General features: G+C 53.3%; 1 protein-coding gene across 3 annotated transcripts in view; it reads left to right on the top strand.

Annotated features, from left to right (window-relative positions):
• Positions 1 to 22,516, top strand: part of LAMB3 (laminin subunit beta 3) — a 31,348-nt gene extending 8,832 nt beyond the window's left edge. For 2 of the 3 annotated variants that reach the window (XM_056361813.1, XM_056361816.1), the window contains 20 exons: positions 7,052 to 7,166; positions 7,375 to 7,448; positions 7,906 to 8,088; positions 8,486 to 8,549; positions 8,888 to 9,063; positions 9,774 to 9,897; positions 10,281 to 10,469; positions 10,554 to 10,709; positions 11,190 to 11,386; positions 12,302 to 12,413; positions 13,187 to 13,559; positions 14,070 to 14,230; positions 15,286 to 15,494; positions 16,619 to 16,822; positions 17,518 to 17,662; positions 19,012 to 19,219; positions 20,200 to 20,341; positions 20,685 to 20,861; positions 21,324 to 21,477; positions 21,955 to 22,516. In XM_056361813.1, the coding sequence (XP_056217788.1) occupies positions 7,052 to 7,166; positions 7,375 to 7,448; positions 7,906 to 8,088; positions 8,486 to 8,549; positions 8,888 to 9,063; positions 9,774 to 9,897; positions 10,281 to 10,469; positions 10,554 to 10,709; positions 11,190 to 11,386; positions 12,302 to 12,413; positions 13,187 to 13,559; positions 14,070 to 14,230; positions 15,286 to 15,494; positions 16,619 to 16,822; positions 17,518 to 17,662; positions 19,012 to 19,219; positions 20,200 to 20,341; positions 20,685 to 20,861; positions 21,324 to 21,477; positions 21,955 to 22,091 (3,300 nt within the window). In that variant the 3' untranslated portion in view covers positions 22,092 to 22,516. The remainder of the gene's footprint in view (positions 1 to 7,051; positions 7,167 to 7,374; positions 7,449 to 7,905; positions 8,089 to 8,485; positions 8,550 to 8,887; positions 9,064 to 9,773; positions 9,898 to 10,280; positions 10,470 to 10,553; positions 10,710 to 11,189; positions 11,387 to 12,301; positions 12,414 to 13,186; positions 13,560 to 14,069; positions 14,231 to 15,285; positions 15,495 to 16,618; positions 16,823 to 17,517; positions 17,663 to 19,011; positions 19,220 to 20,199; positions 20,342 to 20,684; positions 20,862 to 21,323; positions 21,478 to 21,954) is intronic. The other variant, XM_056361815.1, reaches the window with a different exon arrangement.
• Positions 22,517 to 22,600: the final 84 nt, after the last annotated feature.

The following is a 22,600-nucleotide window of genomic DNA, read 5'->3' as shown; positions in this document are numbered from 1 at the left end:
CATATAATTTATTGGTTCTTATGGCTTTTTTTATTTTGTTACAGTCCTCGCTCTCGTTTTGTTGCCAAATAGGTACAGATTTGGAGCGGGTTTTGCAGTCTCAGCAGAGGGCATGGGATGAGGGGTTGCTCTTGCTGGCTGGTGTGGCGGTGCCAGCTGGCGGGCCCGTGCTGTCTGGCCCCGCTGCCTGCCCACGCCGCCCCCAGGGTCCTCTTTTGCAATCCTGGTGGGTCACTCACAGTGGGCATCAGTTTCAGCCTCTGCTCCATTGTCTGCTCCGGCTCCAAATCCCTCTAACCTTTATATTTTGCACTACTGATTGCTCCATTCCTTGGCTGTAGGCTCAGTCTAGCGAAATCCAGGAGGGACACTCAGCATTGCCATTTATAGCGCAGGGGACTGCAGCGATGATTAGAAAAGTGATGGGGGTGGAAACCAGGCAGACCAATGCTCTGGCTTGGAAATCATTTAGCGCTTGGGAACTGGCTGTTCAACACAGCAGGGGAAGTAAAAGCCAAGAGGGAAACTGAAAATAAAATAGAAAAATAAGTGAGTCTGAATTTGGAGTTGTAAAGGCGCTGGTGTATGTGGAAAGCAGCTCATTGACCAAGGTGTGTTTCATGGCCCAGTTAATTAATCTCTTTATTTAAATGCTAAGTATAGCACTTTGGTAGGAATATGGAGCGTCTCACACTGCCTAGCTCTAGCTAGGGAAGGCATGGTGTGGCTTTCACGTGGATTAGCAGGTTCCCAAGTCCCCTGGCCTGGCCCGGCCCTTCCAGGTGACAGCACAAGGGCTGTGCATACCTTCGGCTCTCTGGGTACCCGTGCCGTCGTGTGTTTGCACCCCGTGAGATGAGTGCTTCTCTAGAGGGAGAGCATCTCTTTCCTCTGGGCTTGTGCGATGCTTTCAGTTTTAAAGACATATTCAGAACTGGAGAATAGCTACAGGCTTTTCTGGTTGGTTTCTTAATCTAGAAGAGATTCTTCAAATACCCTGCATGCTGCTGTGAAATCTTTTGCCAAAGAATAGGCAAGAGAGGAGCGAAGCTGGGTGTCCTTGTGCTTGTGTGGCTGCTCCATTTCCTGCATCCTACAGCAGAGCAGTTTGTGTGGGGTGACTACGTGGGTCCTCGTGCCCCAACCCTGGGAGGTTTTGGATATTAAAATGTTGTTTGCATAAGGTCAAGGACAAAGATTTTCTGCCTTCTCTCACTTGCTTTTCGTGGGCACTTGGTGAATGTGAGGGATGAAGGATGGGAAGTCACCTTTGTTACCCCTTGTGTCATGGTGAGGTGGGGTCATCAGGGTAGGAATTGAGAGGCACCGGAGAAACCGAATCCGTACCTGAGTTGGTGGGAGGGGAGTGGGAGCCACGGGGCGGGAGAGCTCCTGGCACGGCAGCGGGTTCCTCCTCCTGCTGACAGATGGTCGCAGCTGCCTGGCAGGAGTTGGTCTGTAGCATCTCTCCCTGTGGTGTCTCAGCACTGAGTCGTCTTTGGTTGCTTCCAAAAATACAGGCCAATGTCTGTGGAGGAGAGTATGTGCAAGACTAATGCTTCTGCCTGCTTTATTGCTAGCGTCTGATGGTTACATCTGCTTGCCCACCTGCATGAGTCAGTCGGGGAGCTCGGTACTGATCCAAGACATGCTGCCTGCTGGGTGCTTCAGCGGGCCCTAGGCGTGTTGGAACAGGGGAGAGCATGCTGAAAAGCCACTGTGCCTCCCAGCTCATTTGCTTTCCAGACCCACGTCGTCAGTCAAACTCAGGATTTTTTACACAGAAAAATGCATCCACAAAATCGTCAAATAACCATGGTCAGACGGGACTGCAGGAGGACCAATGCCTTGCTCAAAGCAGGGCTTCTGGTTTGGGGTATTGCGACATCATGTCAGGGGTTTGGACCGAATAATTTGTATTCCCGACCTGTTGAAGGTAATACAGCAACCAGGAGTTGCTGCTTAGTGCTTATCTTATTCTGGCATTCAGACACACCCCGCTCTTTGCAGCAGGGATATGTCCCTACTTGCAGTGAATGTGCAGAAGAAAAACCCTATTTCCCATTATTTTTTCCTCCTACTCTTCCCTTCTCTGTATCTTTTTTGCCACATGACTGCAAATTGACACATATGCTGGGAGACATCACGTCATTCCCTTGCAGACAAGTTGCAGAGGCAACAGGACCCCGGCAATGTGTGCGGGGCGTGGAGATAAGCTGGTGCAGTATAGGTTTTGCAGACTGTCATCCTGGCAGATTTAAAACGAAGTTTTGCTGGGGGAAAATGATGTGAGAACAGACGGGGTGAGGAAAACAGGCACCCACATGCTTGCGTTTAAGCAAAGGAAATGAACTTCTTTTCCTTAAAGCCCATACCTAGGATGTTTGTGCACCTTGTGTCTCCTTCCCCATCTCTGCTGGCGCCTCTGAATTTGGGGGTCACCAGTAAAACCAAGCTGAGGGGCAGAGCCCTCTAGTTGTGTTTTGAGCATGGCCTTGGAGCTCGTTTTCCAGTGTGACCTCTGACTAGCCAAGCAAGGATGTGACATTAGATGTTACGGCTAGGAGACAGATCGGTGTTTCAAAACCAAAGCAGTCCAGTGCAGCAGACACCAGCTGCTCGCTGAGATGTTCAGCTGTGATGCCATAACCGTGGGTAACTTCTACCACCTCTTCCCATGGGAAATGTATAGAGTGCTTTGCAGGTGAGACAAGCGCTGCTCTGCAAGCCTGGCACAGCGGTGTCCTGCAGCTGGTGTTAACGGGGAATGAAAATGGGTTGAAAGAGAGAATTGCGTTTAACAGGTGCCTTTGCTCCCAAGGTAACTTATTCTTGCTGCCCACCCTATTTTTTAATAACCCTTGATCTCTCTGTATGCAGATAAATTCCCACTGCTTTCCAGACTGTCCCCAGATACACTAGGAACTATAATCACTGTCCTTATACAATATTAATTGTGCAAGACCACACGAGGCTGCCGTATGGGAGGCTGCGTGCCAGGAGCCCGACTGACACAGTGCCTCTCACTGACACGCAGCTGGGCTAAATGCGGAGCCACCAAGGTCTCCGCAGCTATGAAAGGTCTTCATTTCATGACTGGAGAGAAGCAGCTTCCCATTTTTGCTGATGAATAACTTCAGTTTATTTTGGGTTGTGCACCTATGCCAGGAGGTTTTATTTCAAGGGCTCTCTACTCATATTAAAATGGCAGCTAAAGCTACTTAAAATACTTTGGTCAGAGTCCATCAGCTTGAAATTGTTTGAGGTTTTCTGCCCCTGCATGAGCGGGGAAGCATGGGAGGCTGGTCGGCAGCTGGTTCACAAGGTCAGAACAGGAGCAGAGCACCAAAAACCCGCAGCAGAGCTGTGGAGATTGCACGGGTGAGGGCTGGCTCTGCGCCCCTGTACCTGCATGCACCACACAGGAGTATCCCAGCGCATCATGTACTATAAGGGCATTTTTACAATAGCTAGTTGTTCTACATGGCTATTTTTTTTTTTTCTTTCCACCATTTATTTCTGAGACATGAATCTGTTTATTCTCAACATACTAACTTTCCCTCCAAAATGACAGCGTTGTGGATTACCTTTCCAAAGGCTGGGATGAGTTTCCTTTAGTCTCTGAACCTCCATAACCCGTACTGTGGGCAACTCTTAAGTGTAGCTTGGAGGCACAGAGGGCAATCAGTGGTTTTCACGCAGACCTACAACCTCTTTTACCTTCCTGTAGACCTTTTCAGCCCCACACCCATAGCTGCTCAGACACGTACCGATTCCCTTCTGCTGTGGTCCCGCATGGGCTGGGGCGCTCGGTGCCTGGCAGGGAGGGGACGACGTGCTGGAGAGCCCAGGGCTGCCCTGGAGGTCGGTGACCCAGCTTAGACTGTGACCTCTTCGTTTCCATTTGTCACGTAGCCCAGCAGCCCCAGTCTTTTCCCGGCAAGCCCAGCTCCGAGGGACCTACTGAGCCCATTGCTACGCTGGGAAAAAACCAAGAAGGGGGGAGCTGGGGAAAGGTGTGAGCTGGGGAAATCTCAGCCCGGTGGTGGGCTGTCATTTTTGGTAATTCCCTCTGTCCTGAGGAACTTTGAGACATATAGTCACAGTCAGGAATAGCAAATCCTGCTGTTGTGCAACAGAGGGGTTTCACAATTCTCTCCAAGGACGTGAAATGGATTTTGCTTCTAGTGTTAATTTTAGCTTTAATTAAAAAACACGGGGGTGGGGGGAAGAGAAAAAATAGGAGCAGGTTTTTGCAGGGAGCTCAGCTCCCTGGCTGCCTGGGGAGGGTCTGTCTCACAGTTTAAGCCCCATTTTGACTTGGTGCAGCATTGTTAAGTGTCCTTGCAGCTTCGTTGCCAGGATCACATTGTAGCTACTAGAAGGCACTTGTGACTTTGGCCCTGTGAATGGTCTAGTAAGTATGCATGAATCACTCCTAATGAATAATTTAGCTGAGATTAACCTTTCCCCTTGCAGAAAGCCTTTCTTCTCCCTTTGCTAATCACAGTCAGAACGGTTGTGAAGTTTAATCATTATTAGGAATTGTTTGCTAGATTACTTCTGTGGATAATTCCTGTAGCTTCCTGACAATTTGCTGCTAGTAGTCATTATCTGAAATGAGTTTTTCTGCCTGGACCCGATTATATTATTACTGATTCTTACTGGCAGAGCCAGGAGGAGTTGGTAGAGCCAGGGAAATTGCATGATTATATATTTTTGAGTTCTCTGTTTGCTTACTTTGCAATATTGTTATAAATATTGTAGTTAGCTAACTCCTGTGTGGGATATTTATAGACAGAGAACATAAAGACTGTGGAAAATATTATGGAAACAGATCAGTTTAAAGTGACAATCTCTCCTCAATAGCTGCCTAACTGCTGAAAGGTTCCCAGGTCTGGGTTTAGTTCCTAAACCCAATCCATGCCCTGAGCTCCCATCTGTCTGGTGCTGCCCGGCCCCCTCGCCGTGTGCCGCTTGGTGCTGCGGCATCAGCATGGCCTGGGCAGCTTTGCATCTGGTGTGGTACCAGTTAGTGCTTTCTGGTCAAGGGCAGCCTACTCCTTGTGTGGGTTTGTGTGAGAGCAAGCAAAAAGGTAATTCTGGGCAAAATTTTCTGTTAATTTTTCTTGAAGTTAAAAAAAAAAAAAAAAAAAAAAAGCAGTTCTTATGAAGCCAAGTCCCTTCTTGTAGGAATAAGCGACCTGGCTGGCTTAGATGAGCCTGGTTCAAGAGTAAGGCAATACATGTAAGCCATGAATTAATCTTTTAAAAGGGAAACGAGAAATGTTGGTGGCCCGCTGGCCACCACCTCCCGCTGCCTCTTGGAGCAGGGATCTCTCCCTACCCCAGCATGTGTGTAGGGTCATCCTTGGTGTTGGGGTTGGAATTGGCTGATTTCTTGTAAGTATCAGATGGAAAGATTTTAGCACAGAGGTGATTATAAAGTGCTACTTGTCACTTGTCACGCAGTGTCTCCGCTCCCCCACTGAAAGCTGATCTCATCACTGGGATCCCAAACATGCTGCTGTCTCTGGTGTCACCTTATGCCACCCCAGCAACTGCCAGCCCTCGCAGTGGGGTATCGTGTTGCCTTCCCCGTGTCGGCGGTTAGGCTTTGTGCCAGACGTGCTCCCCTCCTCTCCCCCAAACCCGCTTTCCTTCCAAGATGACCCTTCTGGGCCGTCCTGTCCTGTGTCGCTGAGACCAGCGCCGGCCATCGCTGGCAAACACCACACTCCATCTTCCCCAAGTTCTCAGGCTTTGGGACGTGTCGGTGTGAAGCACGTGTCCCACTGCCCCGTTTGGGTGGCTGCTGCCCAGGCCGCTGGCAACTGCAATTTCTAGTTGAAATGTTTTACATCACTTTTGCTTTTGGGAGAGCGTTATCCCATGGCTTGACCAGCTCTGTCCGCCTCAGTGCGCAGCCCTGGGAGCCTTTGTGAAGAGTGGGATCTGCTCTTCCTTTCCATTTCATCAGGCTGGAGATGCCAAGCCCTTCGTTTTGTGCCTTGAGTACCAGCCTTCCCCGCCCCGGCAGCCTCTGCACCCCCTTGCGTTTGCTCCACTCCGAGCATGGGTGGTACTGAGCGCTCTGGACAGGGCCTGCCTGTGTCCCCCATGGGATGCTGCTGCAGGCTCTGTCACCACCTCCTATGCTAACATCCCTCTGGGACCTGCCCTTCCCCACCTTGGCCTCACCTGGGTGCCTACCCCCTGTTGTGTGGTGGTCCTCGCCCAGCCTGCTTGCCTACCCTCTACCCTGCACCTGCCTCTCCCCTCGGCCAGCGTTTGGACCTTCCCCGCTCCCCATCTCTTGCTCAATCACTTCCCTGCCACTTTCTACCCATTTCTGAGCCTGCTCGTGCGGCCCCATGCTAGTGGCTGCATGGAGCGTTGCTTGGTTAGTGAAAATTTGGGTATTTGTTTGCTCCTCAGGGACCCTGTTTTCTCCTGTCCCCATGTTCCCTGTGCCACATCTCTGCTTGCTCCTTGAATTACTTGCTCAAGTGATGGGCTGAACTTTGAGCCACTCGACTTCCCACCCGCTGACTTCTCACCCGCTGAGCTGTTTGCTCCCGCTCTGCTCCCCAGGGGCACTGAGCATCGCCCAAGGCTTCTGGATGCGAGAGAAAGGCCTTTCTGTTCACCCGAACAAGCAGCCCCCTCGGCTGTGTGGAAAAGGCAAACTGGTCCTGAAAAGCTGGAAAGAGCTTTCTAACAAGCATTGTCATTGTGGAAAACAGGGAGTTTGCTTAAAAAAGGCATTTGTGGTGGTTTGCCAAAAATGTGTTTTAGTCGAAAGCATTTTGGTTTTAGTTTTCAGTCCATAAAACCATGAATTATGTTTTTTAATGGGGTGTGAAGGAGACAACTTGAGTCCTGTGTACCATTAGTCTTGCTGATTGCGGTTCTTCACGTCTCTAATAAACCAGCTTTACTGATGCTGAGTCTGTGCTACGCTTGGGCCCCTCGCCTGCAGGGTCCGCAGCGGGGTCTTTCCCTCTGACTGAGCCAGGACAGTCACTTCCACCTGCTCTTTCTCTTCCAGTGGAGCATGCGATGCTGCAGGTGTGACTCACGGCTGCCGCACGCCTACAACGGCCACCGCGTGGAGAACGTCCTGTCCTCCGCCGGGCACTCGCGCTGGTGGCAGTCCCAGAATGGTGAGTACCACTGGGCATGCTGAGGTCCCCAGGACACTACAGCTCCTCATCCCTGGCAGTAAACAGCACGAAGGGAAGAGCAGGAGGTGTTGAATCAATAGATTGGAAGGAAAGGAGAAAATAACTGACTTGGCTCAGGCAGCGAAGCAACTTATTTTCCTTGAAGCCCTCAGTCTGCACCTCTGAAGCTGCCTTTCTGTACCCGCAGGCATCGAGCGCGTCTCTTTGCAGCTGGACCTGGACCAGACATTCCAGCTCAGCAGCATCGTGCTTCACTTCAGGGTTTGTGTGCAGCATCTCTGCTTGTGAGGAGGTCACAGATGATGGCAGATGGGCCCCGTTGGCTCTCCGCGAGATGTGGGGTTCACAGTGCGCAGCTCCCTTTGGGCTCCTAATAGGAAGCATGCCAGGGTCCCCATCCCTCCTTTCTCCCTGTTTTTCATGGCCATTCTCCCGGGTGCTTGGGAGGAGCACAGCAGGGTGATGGGTTCCCATCCCATGAATGTCTGCTGAAGAATCTCCTTGGTGCTGGTGTGTACTTTGTGGCTGCAGCAGGGCTGACCGAGGGGAGGTGGGGACCCACAAGTTGTTGGTAAACTGCAGGGGAGGGGATTGCCCCAGCACCCTCCTGAGACCTGTGCCTGGAGGGAGGAGGAGGAGGAAGGCATCCCTAGACCCCAGGGTGGGAGCCAGCTGGGATGTGCGGTGTTACAGATGTGCCTCTTTCCCCATTCTGCAGTACCTGCTGCCCACTGCCATGCTGATAGAGCGCTCCACTGACTTTGGCAAGACCTGGGAGGTGTACCAGTACCTGGCCTCTGACTGCGCCGCTGCCTTCCCCCACATCCCCCGGGGCTCCCCGGAGAGCTGGCAGGATGCTCGGTGCCAGGTGCTGCAGGGGTACCCTCTGCATGGCGGCAAGGTAGGATTTGTGGGGAGGGACTGCCATGTGTGCCCGTTCTCCCTGCTGTGACCCTGGGTTTGGGGTGGGTGGTCTGTGCAATGCTGCAGAAACACGTGGTGGCCTGGAGGCCTTTTACACCTATTACACCTGGTGAGGGATGGAGCCTGTGGACATCTAGCATGGCTAAGGGGAGTCCTTGGGAGGAATCCTGCTCCTCTGGGAGGAAAGCCCTCACTGCTTTGTGACAAGCGAGGTGTTACATTGGTTCCTTGCAAAATCCTCTGCACCTCTGAAGTCTTTTAGCTGTGTTATGTGATGTTCTGCAGAGGCAGGTCCAGAGCACGTGCTTCCCAGAGCATAAGAAGAAAGCACCTTGTGTTTCCTGCTTTTTAACATTTTTTTTTTTCCTTCTAAGGTGAAATTCAGTGTCCGAGACCTGGCATCTACCATCACTACCTCTTACAGCCAGACCATTGACAGTAAGTGACTGGCCTCTTTCATATCTGAGAAAGGGAGAAGGGGGGTGATGCACCTCGTGCTTCTTCTTACACGTGATGGAGAGCGCTGAGACAGGGTAACCCCATGGGGGAGCAGATTCTCTGCAAACAGGGCCTTGAGCTGCATGTTAGACTGCTGCCCTGGTGCCTCTGAGGTAGCAAGGAACAGCGTTTGGTCTTTGCTGATGACTCCAGCTGCTGCTCTTTGTGCAGCTGCCTCTGTCCCTTGCTCCAAGCCCTCCACGTGAACCGCAGTGCCCTTCTGCAGCCGGTGCCTGGGTGCCTGCTGTGCCCTCACCCCTCTCCTCCATCCCCAACAGGGCTGGGGCAGTTCACAAACCTGCGGATCAACTTCACCGAGCTCCCCCACATAGCGCGCCAGGGCTACCGCTCGCCCAGCACCTTCTACGCTGTGACGGAGATGCAGGTGCTGGGGAGCTGCTTCTGCCATGGACATGCTGACCGCTGCGACTCTTCGGGAGACCTCCATGCTGCGGTGAGCATCTGGGCAAAGCAAAAAGCCTAGAGATGAGCTCTGTGGTATCAAGCTCCATCACATGCCCTGAGACAGCTCCTCGGGAAACCTTGACTGGGATGACCAGTGGTGGGATATGAGAGTCTTTCCTCTCGCTGGAGTCTGCGTATAACTGGGGGAAACTGCCTCATTTTGCCTGCAGCAATGGGGTGGTGGCCACGGGACAGCAGCCTGTGCTACCCCCACAAAAAAACCCACCTTTTTTGTGTTGGGAAGAAGGTGCAGGGGCTTTATAAGGAGTTCCAAAGCTCAGTGGCTGTGGGAGGTCATGCTCTGGGGGCAACTGCTCCCGCTGGCACTGGGTCTCTCGGCTGGGCAGAGGATGTGCAGGAGGTTTCAGCAGGCTCCTTCCTGCCCAGGAGGATTTGCCAGTGCAGGTTGTTAGCTGTTGTGGGATCTTCCTGGCCTCAGCTTATGATTGCCCGCTGATCATGGTTGTCCTTGGGTGGGTGGTAGAGGTGGTGGGAATCACCCTGTCACTGCGAGTGAGGAGCAGCCTGTCCCTCGTGCTGCCGCAGCCCTGTCTGGGTGCTGGAGCTTCATCTCTGTGCGGGGAGCCAGGGCTGCGCGGGGGCAGGAGCGGGCCAGCCGTATGCCGGGAAGGTGGGGGGAGGATGAAGCTCTGAACTGAGCAGCTCCCATCCAGGAGGGCTAAAGCATCATCTCTGCAGCAGGTCCACGGGCACTGTGTGTGTCAGCACAACACTGCCGGTCCCAACTGCGATCGCTGCGCTGCCCTCTACAATGACCGGCCGTGGGCACCCGCGGAGGACGACGATCCCCACGAGTGCCAGAGTACGGCGAGTGCCTTTCCCCGCTCCTCTTCCCGAGACCTTTCCTAAACCCTTCCCAAATGTGAGCAACGGGAGCCAGCTCCGAGACCTTTTACTGGGACGCGTGTGGGGCTGGATGTTAATGTGGGTCCCTGCAAAAGGCACCCCCGACACGTTTGCACGCGGGGCTTTGCTCCGCAGGGCTGCGGGCGGGTGGTGCTGGCTCACGCACTGCACCAGCGCTCAGCCACACTGTCCGACCGATGCCACTTTCTCTGGGGCAGCGAGCGGGTGTCACCGTGTCACACAGGGGACTTGGGCACCCTCTAGTGCTGCAGCTGCCACTTGCCGGAGGGGTTTGCAGGGTTGCAGCACTACCTGGGCTGTTTTGTTGGGCTTTTTTAGGGTGCAACTGCAACGGTCACTCGGCATCGTGCCGCTTTGACCCGGAGCTGTACCGTGCCAGCGGAGGGGTGAGCGGGGGTGTCTGTGATGACTGCCAGCACAACACTGAAGGCAACAACTGTGAGCAGTGCAAAACTAACTATTTTCGCAACCAGCAGCAAGATCTCACCCATCCTGAAGCCTGTTTGCGTGAGTGCCCAGTTATCCCCCCATAGCACCTTTCCTGGAGCCCCCGGCCTCCCCTCAGCCGTCCTATTTCTTGCATGTTTCCAGCCTGTGAATGTGACCCGGATGGCACCATGCCAGGCTCCATCTGTGACCCGCTGACAGGGCGCTGCGTGTGCAAGGAGAATGTGCAGGGGGACCGCTGCCACCTCTGCAAGCCGGGGTTCACCCAGCTGGCTAACGCCAACCCCATGGGGTGCCGCAGTGAGTATACTCTGAGACACCCCCTGCTTCCCAGCCTGCTCCCACCCCGCCTCTGTGCTCAGCATCCTCAAGATGAGGAATCTGAAAAATCTGAATGGGATCTGGTTCCTGGCCAGCTTTGATTTGGGGTTTCCAAGTCAAAGGCCTGTTTTGCAAAGGCTTATAAAACCTCCTTGCTCAGGCTGCCTCAGGTATCGGTTTGGCAAAAAGCAAAGGGAGGTTTTCTGGCAAAAAAGCAAAGGTTGGGCTGGAGGGAAGCTGAGGCCTCTGGGGGTGCTGAGTCCTGCTGCAGCGCTTGAGGGGTTAGCACAGTGTTGGAGCAGGGCTGTGGGTCCTTTGTGCAGCGCGCAGGTATGAAGGGAGAGACAGAAGAGCTCACCTCTGGGTGGTTGCAAGGTCCTTCTGTAGACCTGGCTTTGTGGGAAGCTGGGCTGGTGCTCTGCACCCATTTTTAATATGACAAAACCCTCCCTGTTTCAGGATGCACCTGCAACGTGCTGGGAACGCGGCAGGACATGCCCTGTGACGATGAGACGGGGAGGTGCTTCTGTCTGCCCAACGTGGTGGGGAACGACTGCGACCAGTGCGCGGCTGAGCACTGGGAGATAGGGAGTGGCCAGGGCTGCCAGCCCTGTGGCTGCCACCCGCACGGCTCCCACAGCCCCCAGTGCAACCAGGTACCACCCAGCCCACCCTGAGCATCCTCAGGGTAGATTCAGCATCTTTCAGCAATATTTCTTTTTCGTTTCCCTGCCTTCTTTCATGCATGCACCTGCAAGCTTGCTCTATTTCTTCCTTTCCCACCTCTGCAAATGCTGCTGCAAAGGGCTGCTGGTGGCTGTGGTGGGTTTGAGCTGCGCAGCCGAGTGCCATGGCCAACGGAGCCGTGTCCCCACTGGGGATCGTTCAGAGCATTGAAACCACCTGTTGGATGGTTCCATCATCCCCTCCCATCCCATCCATGGGAGCCTCCACAAAAAGGGCTGTCTGTTCCCTGGTATGTCCTGCTCTTATTTTCCTTTTTCCATTTCCTAGAAAACACTATGACAGGCTATTCAGGAAAATGAAAGAAGGTAGTAATTATTGAGACACGATTAAGCCATTTTAAAAGGCCTGATATTTAGAAAGTAAGTCCTAATAAGAGATCTTCATTCAGGCAAGGCAAGTTAATTATCCTCATTTGTCAAAGAAAAGCGTGTGTGTCACTTCAGGCTTAAGAGACAACTGGGAAAATTAAAGTAAAATGTAAAAAAAAAACCCCAACAAAACCGTGACAAATTCTAAGAGCCAAAGACATGTCCCAAATGAGCTCAGTGCAGGGAGGAGACCTGGGATTGCAAAGTGGCTGCCTATGGGCTATTCCTTTGTCTTTGAAGCAAAGCTTAAAACTCTGCTTTGCGGTGCTTGGGCTGTGCAGAGACTGTTGGCATCGCTGTGGCAGAGCCTGCAGCCTGGCAGGAGCAGCACGGGCATGTCCTGGGGCGCAGGCTGAGTAGAGGTTGTCTGGCTTTAGTGTTGGGAGCAGTCGAGGGAGGGCTTTCCCTGGAAAGTGCCCAGAGCTGGGTCTCCCTGATGTGTTTCTCTTTCCCCAGTTCACAGGACAGTGTCCGTGCAGAGAAGGCTTCACGGGACGGACGTGCTCTGCCATGCAGATGCAGGTTTGCCCAGACAGGCACTACGGAGTCATCCAAAGAGGGTGCACAGGTAGGGAGCATCCGTCTCGCTTTGACGTGGTGTTTCTTAGCGCTGTGAAATTAGAGGTTATCTGGGAAAGAGCACCTGGCCCGTGTCCTGACATCAACATTTCCCACGTTATTTTGCAAGAGAGCTTCCCTGTCTGGAACAGTCTCCCAGTTCATCCCCATCTCCCAGTTCAGCCCCATCTCCAAGTATCCACCAGTACCCTCCCAGCAGCCCTGGGCAAGCCCCTTGGCCATGCTGGTCTGGTTCTGCAGGGTCAGGGGCTCGGCAAGTTGCTGGGCTTGGGGGCTCTTCCCGTTCCTCTGCCATGCCACCTTCTTCCCAGGTGCTGCAGGGTCTGACTGGTGGAGCTGGGCTTTAGGTTGTGTTGGCATCCAATTAACAGGGTCTGGTTTTATACATACGGGGGCTGACAAGAAAGCTGGGGAGGGGCTTTTTACAAGAGCATGTAGTGACAGGACAAGGGGGAATGGCTATAAACTGAAAGAGGGGAGATTTAGATTAGATATCAGAAAGAAATTCTTTGCTGTGAGGGTGACGAGGTGCTGGCACAGGGTGCCCAGAGCAGCTGTGGGTGCCCCATCCCTGGAAGGGTTCAAGGCCAGGTTGGAGCAACCTGGGCTGGTGGCAGGTGTCCCTGCCATGTCAGAGGTTGGGAAAGAGATGGTCTAGATCTAGATGAACCCAAACCATTTTATCATTCTATATATAAATTCATTTTTTCTTGCCTTTTGGTGGGCTTCACCTCTATATCTCTCCACCTTTCCATCACCCAGAGTGTGACTGCGACTTCCAGGGCACCGAGGATGTGGGGTGTGACAAGACCACGGGCCAATGTCTTTGCCGCCCAGGTGTCACTGGCCCCCGCTGCGACCAGTGCCAGCGGGGCCACTGCAACACCTACCCTGGCTGCGAGCTGTGCCACCCTTGCTTTCGTGCCTATGACGGGGACATCCAGCGCCTGCACCTGCGCCAGGCTGGCCTCAGCAACTCCACCTCACGGATGCCCCTGGGGAGTGGGGGCTCCCGCCTCGGCCCCCGCCTCTCACAGGCAGAGGCCAACGTGCAGCAGGCGCAGAGCATCCTCGGCCACTCCTCTGTGACAGAGCAGAGCTTTGCCCAGGTGGGCAGTGCGCTCGCTGCCATCAGGTGAGGGAAAGATGCTGCTAATGGGGTGCATCCCTTAGCCGGGAGGAGTTGCTGGCTTTTTTCAGTCTGTGCGCTCGTCTTACTGAGCTCCTTGCATGTGTTCTGATTTCTTTCTGTACCTGAAAGTCTTGCTCTGCTCATGAGGTCACCAGGGGTGCAAGAGGACAGTGCTTCCGTATATGCCTGTCCTGTGCAAAATGTTGCAAAGGCAGGAGGCTGGCGGACAGGCTCCGGATAGTCAGCATCCTCAGGGCTTACTCAGTGTGCCTGGTCCCTGGCTGGGCACAGCCCTGCGAGCTGGCCTGGTGTGGGGGAGCTGCAGCCCGGCCACACTCTCTGCCACCTCTGCAAACCTGCAACGCCACAGCGTGTCCTCGGCTGCCAGCTCTCTGGGCTCAGAATTGCCTTTTCACCGGGTGCTGGCAGTGTCCCAGCCCAGATGAGCCCTGCTCTGTCTACAGGTGCTTTGCTCTCTACTTGAACTCACATTTTCTGCTTTTTCTCTCCCAGAGAGCAGGTCCAAGGCATAAATCCTGATCTTCATTTTCTGGATGAGACTGCCTCTCTATCAAGGGAGCTCGAAGCCCTCAACAGCAGCTTGCTCATCACTAACACCCAGTATCAGAGCAAGAAGACCCAGTTTGAAACCAGCCACAGCACGGATCTGTCAGGTACAGTGCTGCAGCTGTAAAATCTCTTAATTTGCAGCCATTAATTTAGCTCAACGTGACTGTGCCTGGTGGTTTCCCAGTGGCTGGGTGGATGAGATGGAGTTTTTAACCTGCTGTCAGCTTAGGAACAGCAAATAGATCTTCCCTCCCCAGTGAGAGGGGTGCTTCCTACCCAGCCCCTGGCCCATGACCCAGGGTTTCACTCTGGTGGGTTTTTTGCTCTGGTTTTGGGGCTAGGCAGCCCGCTCCGCAGGCACTGTGTTCCTCTCCCCCAGCCAGCACAAACTCCGCTGCCGCTGCTGGGGTGCAGCAGAAGCGGTGGGAAGGGGGGAGCCCCGCTGGGACCGTGTCACTGAACCTGGGAGGAAGCTGAGATAATGACGGCTGTGTGCAGATGGAAGGGATGGAGGGGTGGGGAAGAGAGCCAGGTGGCTGTCAGGCGCTTAGGAGAAGAGCTAATTAAGCCCTGTGATGATGCTGGTGGTAGGCTGCCATTATATCCCTGCTACAGCTAATTCTCTCCCAGTGTCTTGTTGCTGCCCCCCCCCTCCCCGCTGCAGCGGCTCAGCTGGCCCGGGACGTATGAGCCGTGGCGAGCGGCTGCTGCCCGGGCAGGTTCGCTCTGCACCTCGCCGGCCGAGCAGGGCTCACGGTCCGTGTCCTGACCGCTCTTCTTGCAGGCTGTACCGGAGGGGAAAGGTGGGCCCTGCTCGGAGCCAGGGAGGGGGTCCTGCCCCACCAAAGCCCTTCTGGGCTGCACGGAGCGAAGCCTGGGATCAGCACGTGCACGTTGTCGTGCTTTAGTTTTGTTTCAATTTTAACCCCAACCCAGAGTTCAGTCCTTCAAGGAGAGCTCTGCAGCTCACCGGAGGAATGGCTGAAAGGCATTTGGCAATAACAAGAGCTTTCTCATTATGCGTTAGTGACTAATCATGCTGGCTGTGTCCCGCTCTCTCTGTGCACGCAGTGTGTAGTCAGTGCCTTCATTTAGGTGACTGTGCTGCATTTATGAGTCACGGAGGCATTTGTGTCGTTTATCGGTTTTATTCCTGCAGGAGCCTTCAAGACAATCAGATCTGCTTATCAGACATCCACCAATGCCAGCAGCCTTGTTGCTGGTGCCTCTGGGCTGCTGGCCGAGTCCCGGGAGAGCCGCAGGAGTGCCGCGGGGCTGGAGGGGGGGCTGGCAGAGGCCACCTCCAGGCTGCTGGCCCTGAAGGGCGAGATAGCCTCATCCCCCAACCTGACCCCTGTCATAAATAAGGTGAAGATACAAAGCAGTTTTCTGACTTCCTTGCTGCAAGTGTCTAGTTTTCGAGAGGGCCCCGTAGTGCTCAGGAGGCAGACGTCTCATCCTACAGTCATGCATCTTTCCTCAAACAATCTGGCATGGCAGGACAAAGTCTCTGTCCAGAGAGGCTCATAAATGGCATCCAAACAGCCTGATGCTTTGGGGCATCAGTGGAGAACTGTTTGAGCATCCTTTCCCCTGCCTGGAGATGACAGATACCAAAGCATTGCCCCCCGCCCCCTCCCCAGCACACACTTTTTCCTCCAAGGACTCTCTCATGTGTCAGTTCTTGTATCTCAAAGACCCACTTAATTTCTGGATGAGGTTTCTTTTATTTCTCCTTTGCTGCTTTGTTATTGCCATGGAGATCCATTTCGGTGTCTCCTAATGTACGGTTGCTGTGGAGACCACCAACCTCCCCTCTCTGCTTTTCAGGGCACCAACATGTTCCCAAGCGACCAGCCAGTGCTGGTGCTTGCACTGGCTCTGGGTTTGCATGTGCCCCTGCTGCAGTGTGCTCTCTGGTGGGTGGTAGCTCCAGAAGATGCTTACGATGAAAACCATTGATGCCCAGGCAGAAGGGCAGGGTCTTCTCATCCCATTCCCCCTCCCAAAGCAAACTACACAGGTTGGAGAGGGTTCCCCTGCCACGAGGGATGAGGTTCTGCCCTGAGAGTAAATGAGGTGTTTGTTCCATGCAGACATGCTCTGTTATGCTTCATGAGCCACTGGGGTTTAGCCCCTCGTTGCTCCTGTTTATGCTCTGGCTTGGGGTGGTGAGGAGATGCCGACCTTGTCTCAGGTGAGGGCATTCAGCACTGCCGTAGCTCTGCCTGCCCTTCTCTGACACAGTTATGGTCTCCAGTCATTGGGGCTGTGCTGCAGGCATTGCCACCAGCCCTGCTGGGATGGATGGCTCCATCCCTCACCCCATGCCGAGCTCCTGCGGCACGAGCACAACAAGTTCCCCAGCTCCCTTGGCGAGGGTCTGTCAAAACTCTGAGCGCTGTGACGTGCTGGTTTGCCTCCCCAAGGGCACCGAGGTCTCACCAGTAAGCCCAGCGCCCTCGCTGCCCCACCACTCTCTCCCTCTCCAGATCTGCGGTGGCTTCCGAGTGGAGACATGCACACCTGCCCGGTGCCAGGGGCTGCTCTGCCTGCGGGACAACAGCACTACCTGCGGGGCCACCCGCCCCTGCCGCGGCATCTTCCCGCTCGCCAGTGCGGCCCTCGCCACGGCTGGGGAAGCTGCCAGGGAGTTTCGCAGCCTGAGCACCCGGCTGCAGGAGACGGTGCAGCTGGTGAGTGTGGCAGCCCTGCCTGTCCCACGGCCGAGCCCCGCACTCGGCCCTGTGGTATCAAGCAGCAGAGCCTGGGGACGCAGCTGTGGAGGGAGTGAGCTGTCATAAATACCCAGTCGCAAAGTCTGTTGGAGACTTGATCAGTTGGGCGGCTTTGGAAATTCAGGCATTTTTGCGTAGGAGACTTGCTGCTGCGTGTGTGGGTCCTGCCTCCCCTCAGCACAGGAGCCGCAGAGCTGAAGGCACGTGAGCGGCTCTGGAAATGTCACGAGGAAGCCTGTCCTCCTCCTGGTTTGGGATTAGCATGGCAGAAGGGCTGGGGCTGCAGCAGCCTCCCTGATTCCGCAGGTCTATCTGCTCTTACCATTTGATGCAACCTAGTAGAGCACGTGTGTTGGTGCTGTTGCAGCTTCTTTCTAAGGTGCTTGCAAAGATAAAGTGAGTTTGCAAAATAATTCAAAATCCATTTCAAAGGTGTTTTAAAAAGCTAAACAGTACCGTCCCTCTTGGACAGCTTCCTTTGCAAAGCCAACCCTCAATCTTTGACATTTACAAACCTTTAAAGTGGTGGCATATTAAGAATGAGGAATAGCGTAATTTCAAAGTGCCTTGCCCAGTTCACTCAGAGTTGAGGTAGGGCTGTTGGGCTTCCACATCAAGAAGAAATAGCTCCATCAGGATATTGCTGTTTGCAGGTTAAAACGACAGAGATGTCTGCAAACCAGATTCAGAGCAGTACTCGGCGGCTTGTGGAGCAGATGACCGTAACGAGGACCCAGATAGAAGGAGATGTGCGGCGCATCCAGCAGTTCATCCAGCAAGTTCGGAACTTCTTGTCAGGTAGCACTCTAGAATCTGTAAAGCATGTGTATGCAGGTTGATTTGTGTGTGGAAAAAACCTACTTTTTACAGTAATGTTATGTATGAGAGTACAGTACAAGGGAGGCAGCTGAATGGCTCACCCCCAGTTAAGCTCTCACGTATCCAGTTTATCTGCAGGTGGGTATTTATGTCACAAAGGTAGTGCACATCCTCTGAGGCAGCAAGGCAGGCTTGGACAGTGTTTTCTGAAAAACAGAGAAGAAATTTCAGCAGTACACAAGTCTGACTGTCAGCAATTGCAGTTTGGCCAGCTGATTTGCTCAGGCTGAACTGTGCGTTCAGATTGACGCAAATTAATCCCGACTGTTTTATCTGTGTCAACTTCCCTGCAGTGCCACCAGGGCAAGTCCTGTCCGCTTCCTTACAGAGGTGTTTGGGAGCCATCTATGAGGTCCACAGAGCAGGAGGTACCGCATGGCCTTGACCTTCTGTACCTGGGACTTTGTGGAGGGGTCTCCAACATCCCCCCAGGAGCAGCTCTCAAATATTACCTCTAAAACAATGAGCTGAATTAAGGCAAGTGGGAAGCCGTGGAGGAGGTGGGCTTTTGTCTGTAGCACGGACCACAGCTCGCTTCGAGTCCCGCTCTCTGCCACGGTGCCTTGTGCCATCTCCAGGGCTCGGGGGCAAACCCATCCCCATGGCAGGCGCTCCCCCAGGATTTGCGGTCGGCATTGACCCGACACAGAGAAGCTCACCGGCAGCGCTCCCTGACAGGAGATAAACAGACTAACCTTCTCTGGAGCAGGCTATTAATCGGACGAGAATTCCTTGTTGTCCTATAAACCAACGGGATGACTTATTGTTCGCAGACAGATTGTAATAACATAATGAGCCTCACGAGCATTAGCTGAATAAGAGAATCAGGTCACTCAGTGCTGCCTGGTGTTAATGATGAGTGAAGATATTTGAGCTAATCGCTGGGCTAATGTCCCTTGGGCTCTGCCTGCTTCTGATTCCTCAGATTTATTAACTTTTATTTGTGAAATAAAAAAAGGCTTGTCTTGACACACAACCTCATCTGCTCAGTGAGGTGTACCTGACTGTGCCCTGGGCTTAGCCATGGTGTTCTCATTGCCAAATTAAAGGTGTCATTGCGGTCCCTTCCTGAAAGTTTTGCCGATGTGAATGAGAAGCACATTGAATTCAAGGGGATTAGATTCAGGTGGATCCTGGCAGCTGTCTGAAATGAAGAGACTGTGTGGAGAGCACGCATGGCTGGCTGGCTGCCCTCATCCTCCTTTGCATTTGTACTCCCACCTTTCCCCTCTCCCTTCTCTGACACTGTCTGCCCCTTTGCTCTGTAGACAAGGACACGGACCCTGCCACTATCCAGGAAATCAGTGAGTCTGTTCTCTCCTTACGTCTCCCCACGGATGCTGCTGCTGTCCTGAGAAAAATGACTGAGATCCAAAAATTGGCGACTAAGCTGCAGTGCCCAGAGAGCATACTTGCCCAGACAGCCGAGGACATCGCAAAGGCCAAGCAGCTTCAGCAGGAGGCTGAACAAGCCAGGTCGGTTGGGGTTCAAGGGTTTTTGGCAGCTGAGGGTTACTCAGCTGGAGTGAACGTGGTGGTTCTCAGTTGGGTTGAAATCTTGCATAATCTGAAGTTTTAGGCCAGGATCATCTTATGTCCGTATAGTGCCTAAAAGAATGAGTCTGCAGTCTCCACAGACACCTCCCTGGTGCCCCAGTACCAACAAGAAAACCTGGCTGCCAAGAATAAGTAGTTGCTGTTATAGATACGAGAACAAAACAAGGTCTTTACCAAAAGTAATGGAGGCTTTTCTCTATCTCTTGAGTCCCTGTGATGAGAGATGACAGGATTGCCCTAGTATTACTTGATATCGGTGACCTACATCCTAAATTGCACAAGAGAGCATGAGGAGATTAAATGGGCTATTTGTTTTCTGGGTGAAAGTTGGGAGGATTATCCCATGGTCCCTTAAAAAGTAATTACAGAGTGTCCTTGCAAATTTGGAGCATCTACTTTGTCACATGTTGACTTGCAGCAATATCCCAGAGAGAAGGTTAGTGGGATAAGTATGTAAACTCCTTGGTAGTGTCTGACACCTGCTTAACCTGCTGGAAACGATGAGCCAAGGGAGCCTGGCTTTCCTGAACAGCCCCACTGCAAGCAGAAAAGTATTCACTGAAACCGGTTCAGTGGTTATTGCTTTCCCTTCAATACTTTTTCTTGCACTGCCTCAAAATAAATGCGTCTAACTAGTTTGAAGGAAGGTGTTTCTCTCCCCTTCTCAGTTTGTCTCCTCTGCATGGGGGTATGAGGTGGAACTGACACTTCTCTTGAAACCTGCTGGAGTGCAGTGTGTCCAGGTGTGGGGGTTTGTGGCTTTTGTGTGAGAGAGGTTGCAACCTTCTCAATAACCATCCTGATGCTTCTCAAGCTTCCTTCTTTTGTCTCTGCAACCTTGACTTCCAGTCCATGCAATTACCCGCGCTCACTCCTGGCTGTTTCCCATGTTTCCCCAGGAACCAGGCGAATGCTGTGGAGGGCAACATGGAAGAGGTGGTCAGGAACCTGCGGCGAGCAAACACAGTGCTCCTGGAGGCCCAGGGCGCTATCAGGGGCTCTGGCTCTTCCCTTCGGTTCATCCAGGAGCGCATTGATGAAGTGAGTGATGCTCAGTGACTTCCAGATAACGATACTGTGCCCTGCTCACTGCTCCTTTGAAACTTCCCTGCTTGGTAGAGTCCTGCACCATGCAGCCGGGAAAGGGGATCTGGTGATGCTTTTGCTGTAAAAATCTCTTCTTTCTGCTGTGCCTCACTTGTGTGCTTCTCCAAGCTCCAGTCATGGTCCCTGCTGGGGCCTGCAGGAGCTGGGGCTGCTGCGCTGCCTGCTGAAACCCCACTTCTGCGACATACCTGTTGGGCAGCGCAGAGGAAAAAAACCATCAGCAGCGGGGTTTGGGGTTTGGATTTGATTTCCTTAACATGGAGCACTCTGCTTGTAGATTGAGGCTGTTCTTGGTCCAGCTGACAAGAGTGTGAAGTCCATGGCAAGCCAGCTGGACGTGCTGACGGAGAGGCTCTCACAGCTGCAGCGCGGCGCGGACCAGAACCGCCTGCGGGCCACCGACGCGCAGCAGACAGCTGGGGTGGCGGGCGAGCAGGCCAGGGGCGCGCAGCAGGTACGGGGCTCCGGCTGGCCACCGGCCGGGGTGGGCACAGCTGCCTGCCGCCTCCCCGCTGCCGTTAGACAGCAGAGCCGGCTGCGTCCTGGCGTGGGTTTTAGATAAGACAGAGATTTTCCTGTTCAAGCTGTGGCTCACCCGCTGTTGTGTCACTTATTAATGTCACGCACGGTATCCCACTACTGAATTTTTCCAGGACCTTTCTCAATCCTGATGCCTTTTGCTGGAAACTTATTTTTGCTGTATCTCCTGCCTGAGGCAGAGCAGCCCATACAGCTGTCGGTCAGCATCTTTGAGAGAACATCACAAACTGTGAAGCGTTTGTACGATAGCACAGTGACAGAGCTCTAGCACAGTGTCTGTTTAATATTTAAAATGGTTTCAACACTGGAAAATCCCCTTCCCCCCCCCAGTCTATTCGCTTGATACTACCTGTACTTCTTATTTGCTTTTCCACAGGCTTTCGAACAAGTGAAACAAATGTACGCTGAGCTGAAGAGAAGGATGGAGCAGAGCCCAGCACTGGGAGAGCAGGGCAGCAGGGTGCAAAGCATAGACCTGGAGGCACAGGCTCTTTTTGAGGAGACTTCGGCCATAATGCTCAGGATGGAAAGTAAGACTCTTTGTGAACTCACTGTAATGATCTCATGCACTGGGGAAAGGCTTTGGACTCCCAGAGGGGTGAGGGGAAAAGAATTACGAGGAAGACGACATGCTTTTGGCAGTGAGACGGTGCAGATTTGGGCTGTATCTGCTGGTGCTGTGCCAGTAAATTTAGAGTTTGCAAGGGGGGGCGTGCCGCCGTGGAAGGGACCCCCTGCATGCGGTGCCATTGTGCCCCCCTTTTCCTCCACGTGCTTGCTTCCGTTTTTAAGCATTCAAAACTAATGGCTTTGTTCGGAGCAGTCGTTTCGGGTTTTTTTTTTTGGCAGGGGAGAAGGGGGAACGCAAGATGGTCGGCGTTTTTCTTGCCCCACCAGAGCTGTGCAGGAGGGAGGTGGAGGCTCAGCCCAACCTGCTGGGGAGGGCAATGGCCTTGGTGTCTCCCTCCCGTCCAGCTGCACAACCCTTTCCTGCCCTCTCTCCTCAGCTTTACAGACAGAAATTCAGGAAAGCAACAAGGCTTTGGTGTCCAAGTCGGCCAGGCTGTCGGGCCTGGAGGAGCGGGTGGGCAGGATCCGGGACGCCATCAACACGCAAGTGGCCTACTACGAGAGCTGCTCCTGAGCGGGCGCCCCAGCGGCGTTGCCTTCCTTCTCTGCAGACACTGACTTGTGTATTTATTCCCATTTTCTGGCTGGAGTTCTCATGTGCCTATTTTTAGCAAATGGAGTCTCTGTACCTCTGGAAAACAGCTGCACTGAGCCAAAGGAGCAACCCCACGGAGAGGGCTAACCTTGGCTGGCCTGGCCGAAGCTGCCCGGTGGTTGGGGGAAACGGGGGGAGAGACATCGGTCTCTGATGGCAAATAAAAATATCCCCAAAGCTGTTATTTCCACAGGGCTTTATAAACCAAGAAAGTATTTCTTTTTCTTTTGTTCTTTGTTTTAGCCAATTCAAGCTCTTCAAGCTGAGTTTCATGGTTCAAATTAAAACCCTCATGTGGGGTCTTTTAATACCTTTATCTATATTACAGTTAATCCTTAAAACTTGCTGTGGCTTCAGTACTTCTCTCCTAGATCTTTCTTCAAATAACCAGACCACAGAAATGGAGGATTTTATCTCCGTTGTATCTA

Source organism: Falco biarmicus, chromosome 16 (genome assembly GCF_023638135.1).
Source record: "Falco biarmicus isolate bFalBia1 chromosome 16, bFalBia1.pri, whole genome shotgun sequence".
NCBI lineage: Eukaryota > Metazoa > Chordata > Aves > Falconiformes > Falconidae > Falco > Falco biarmicus.
This window is presented reverse-complemented; position numbering and strand designations above follow the sequence as displayed.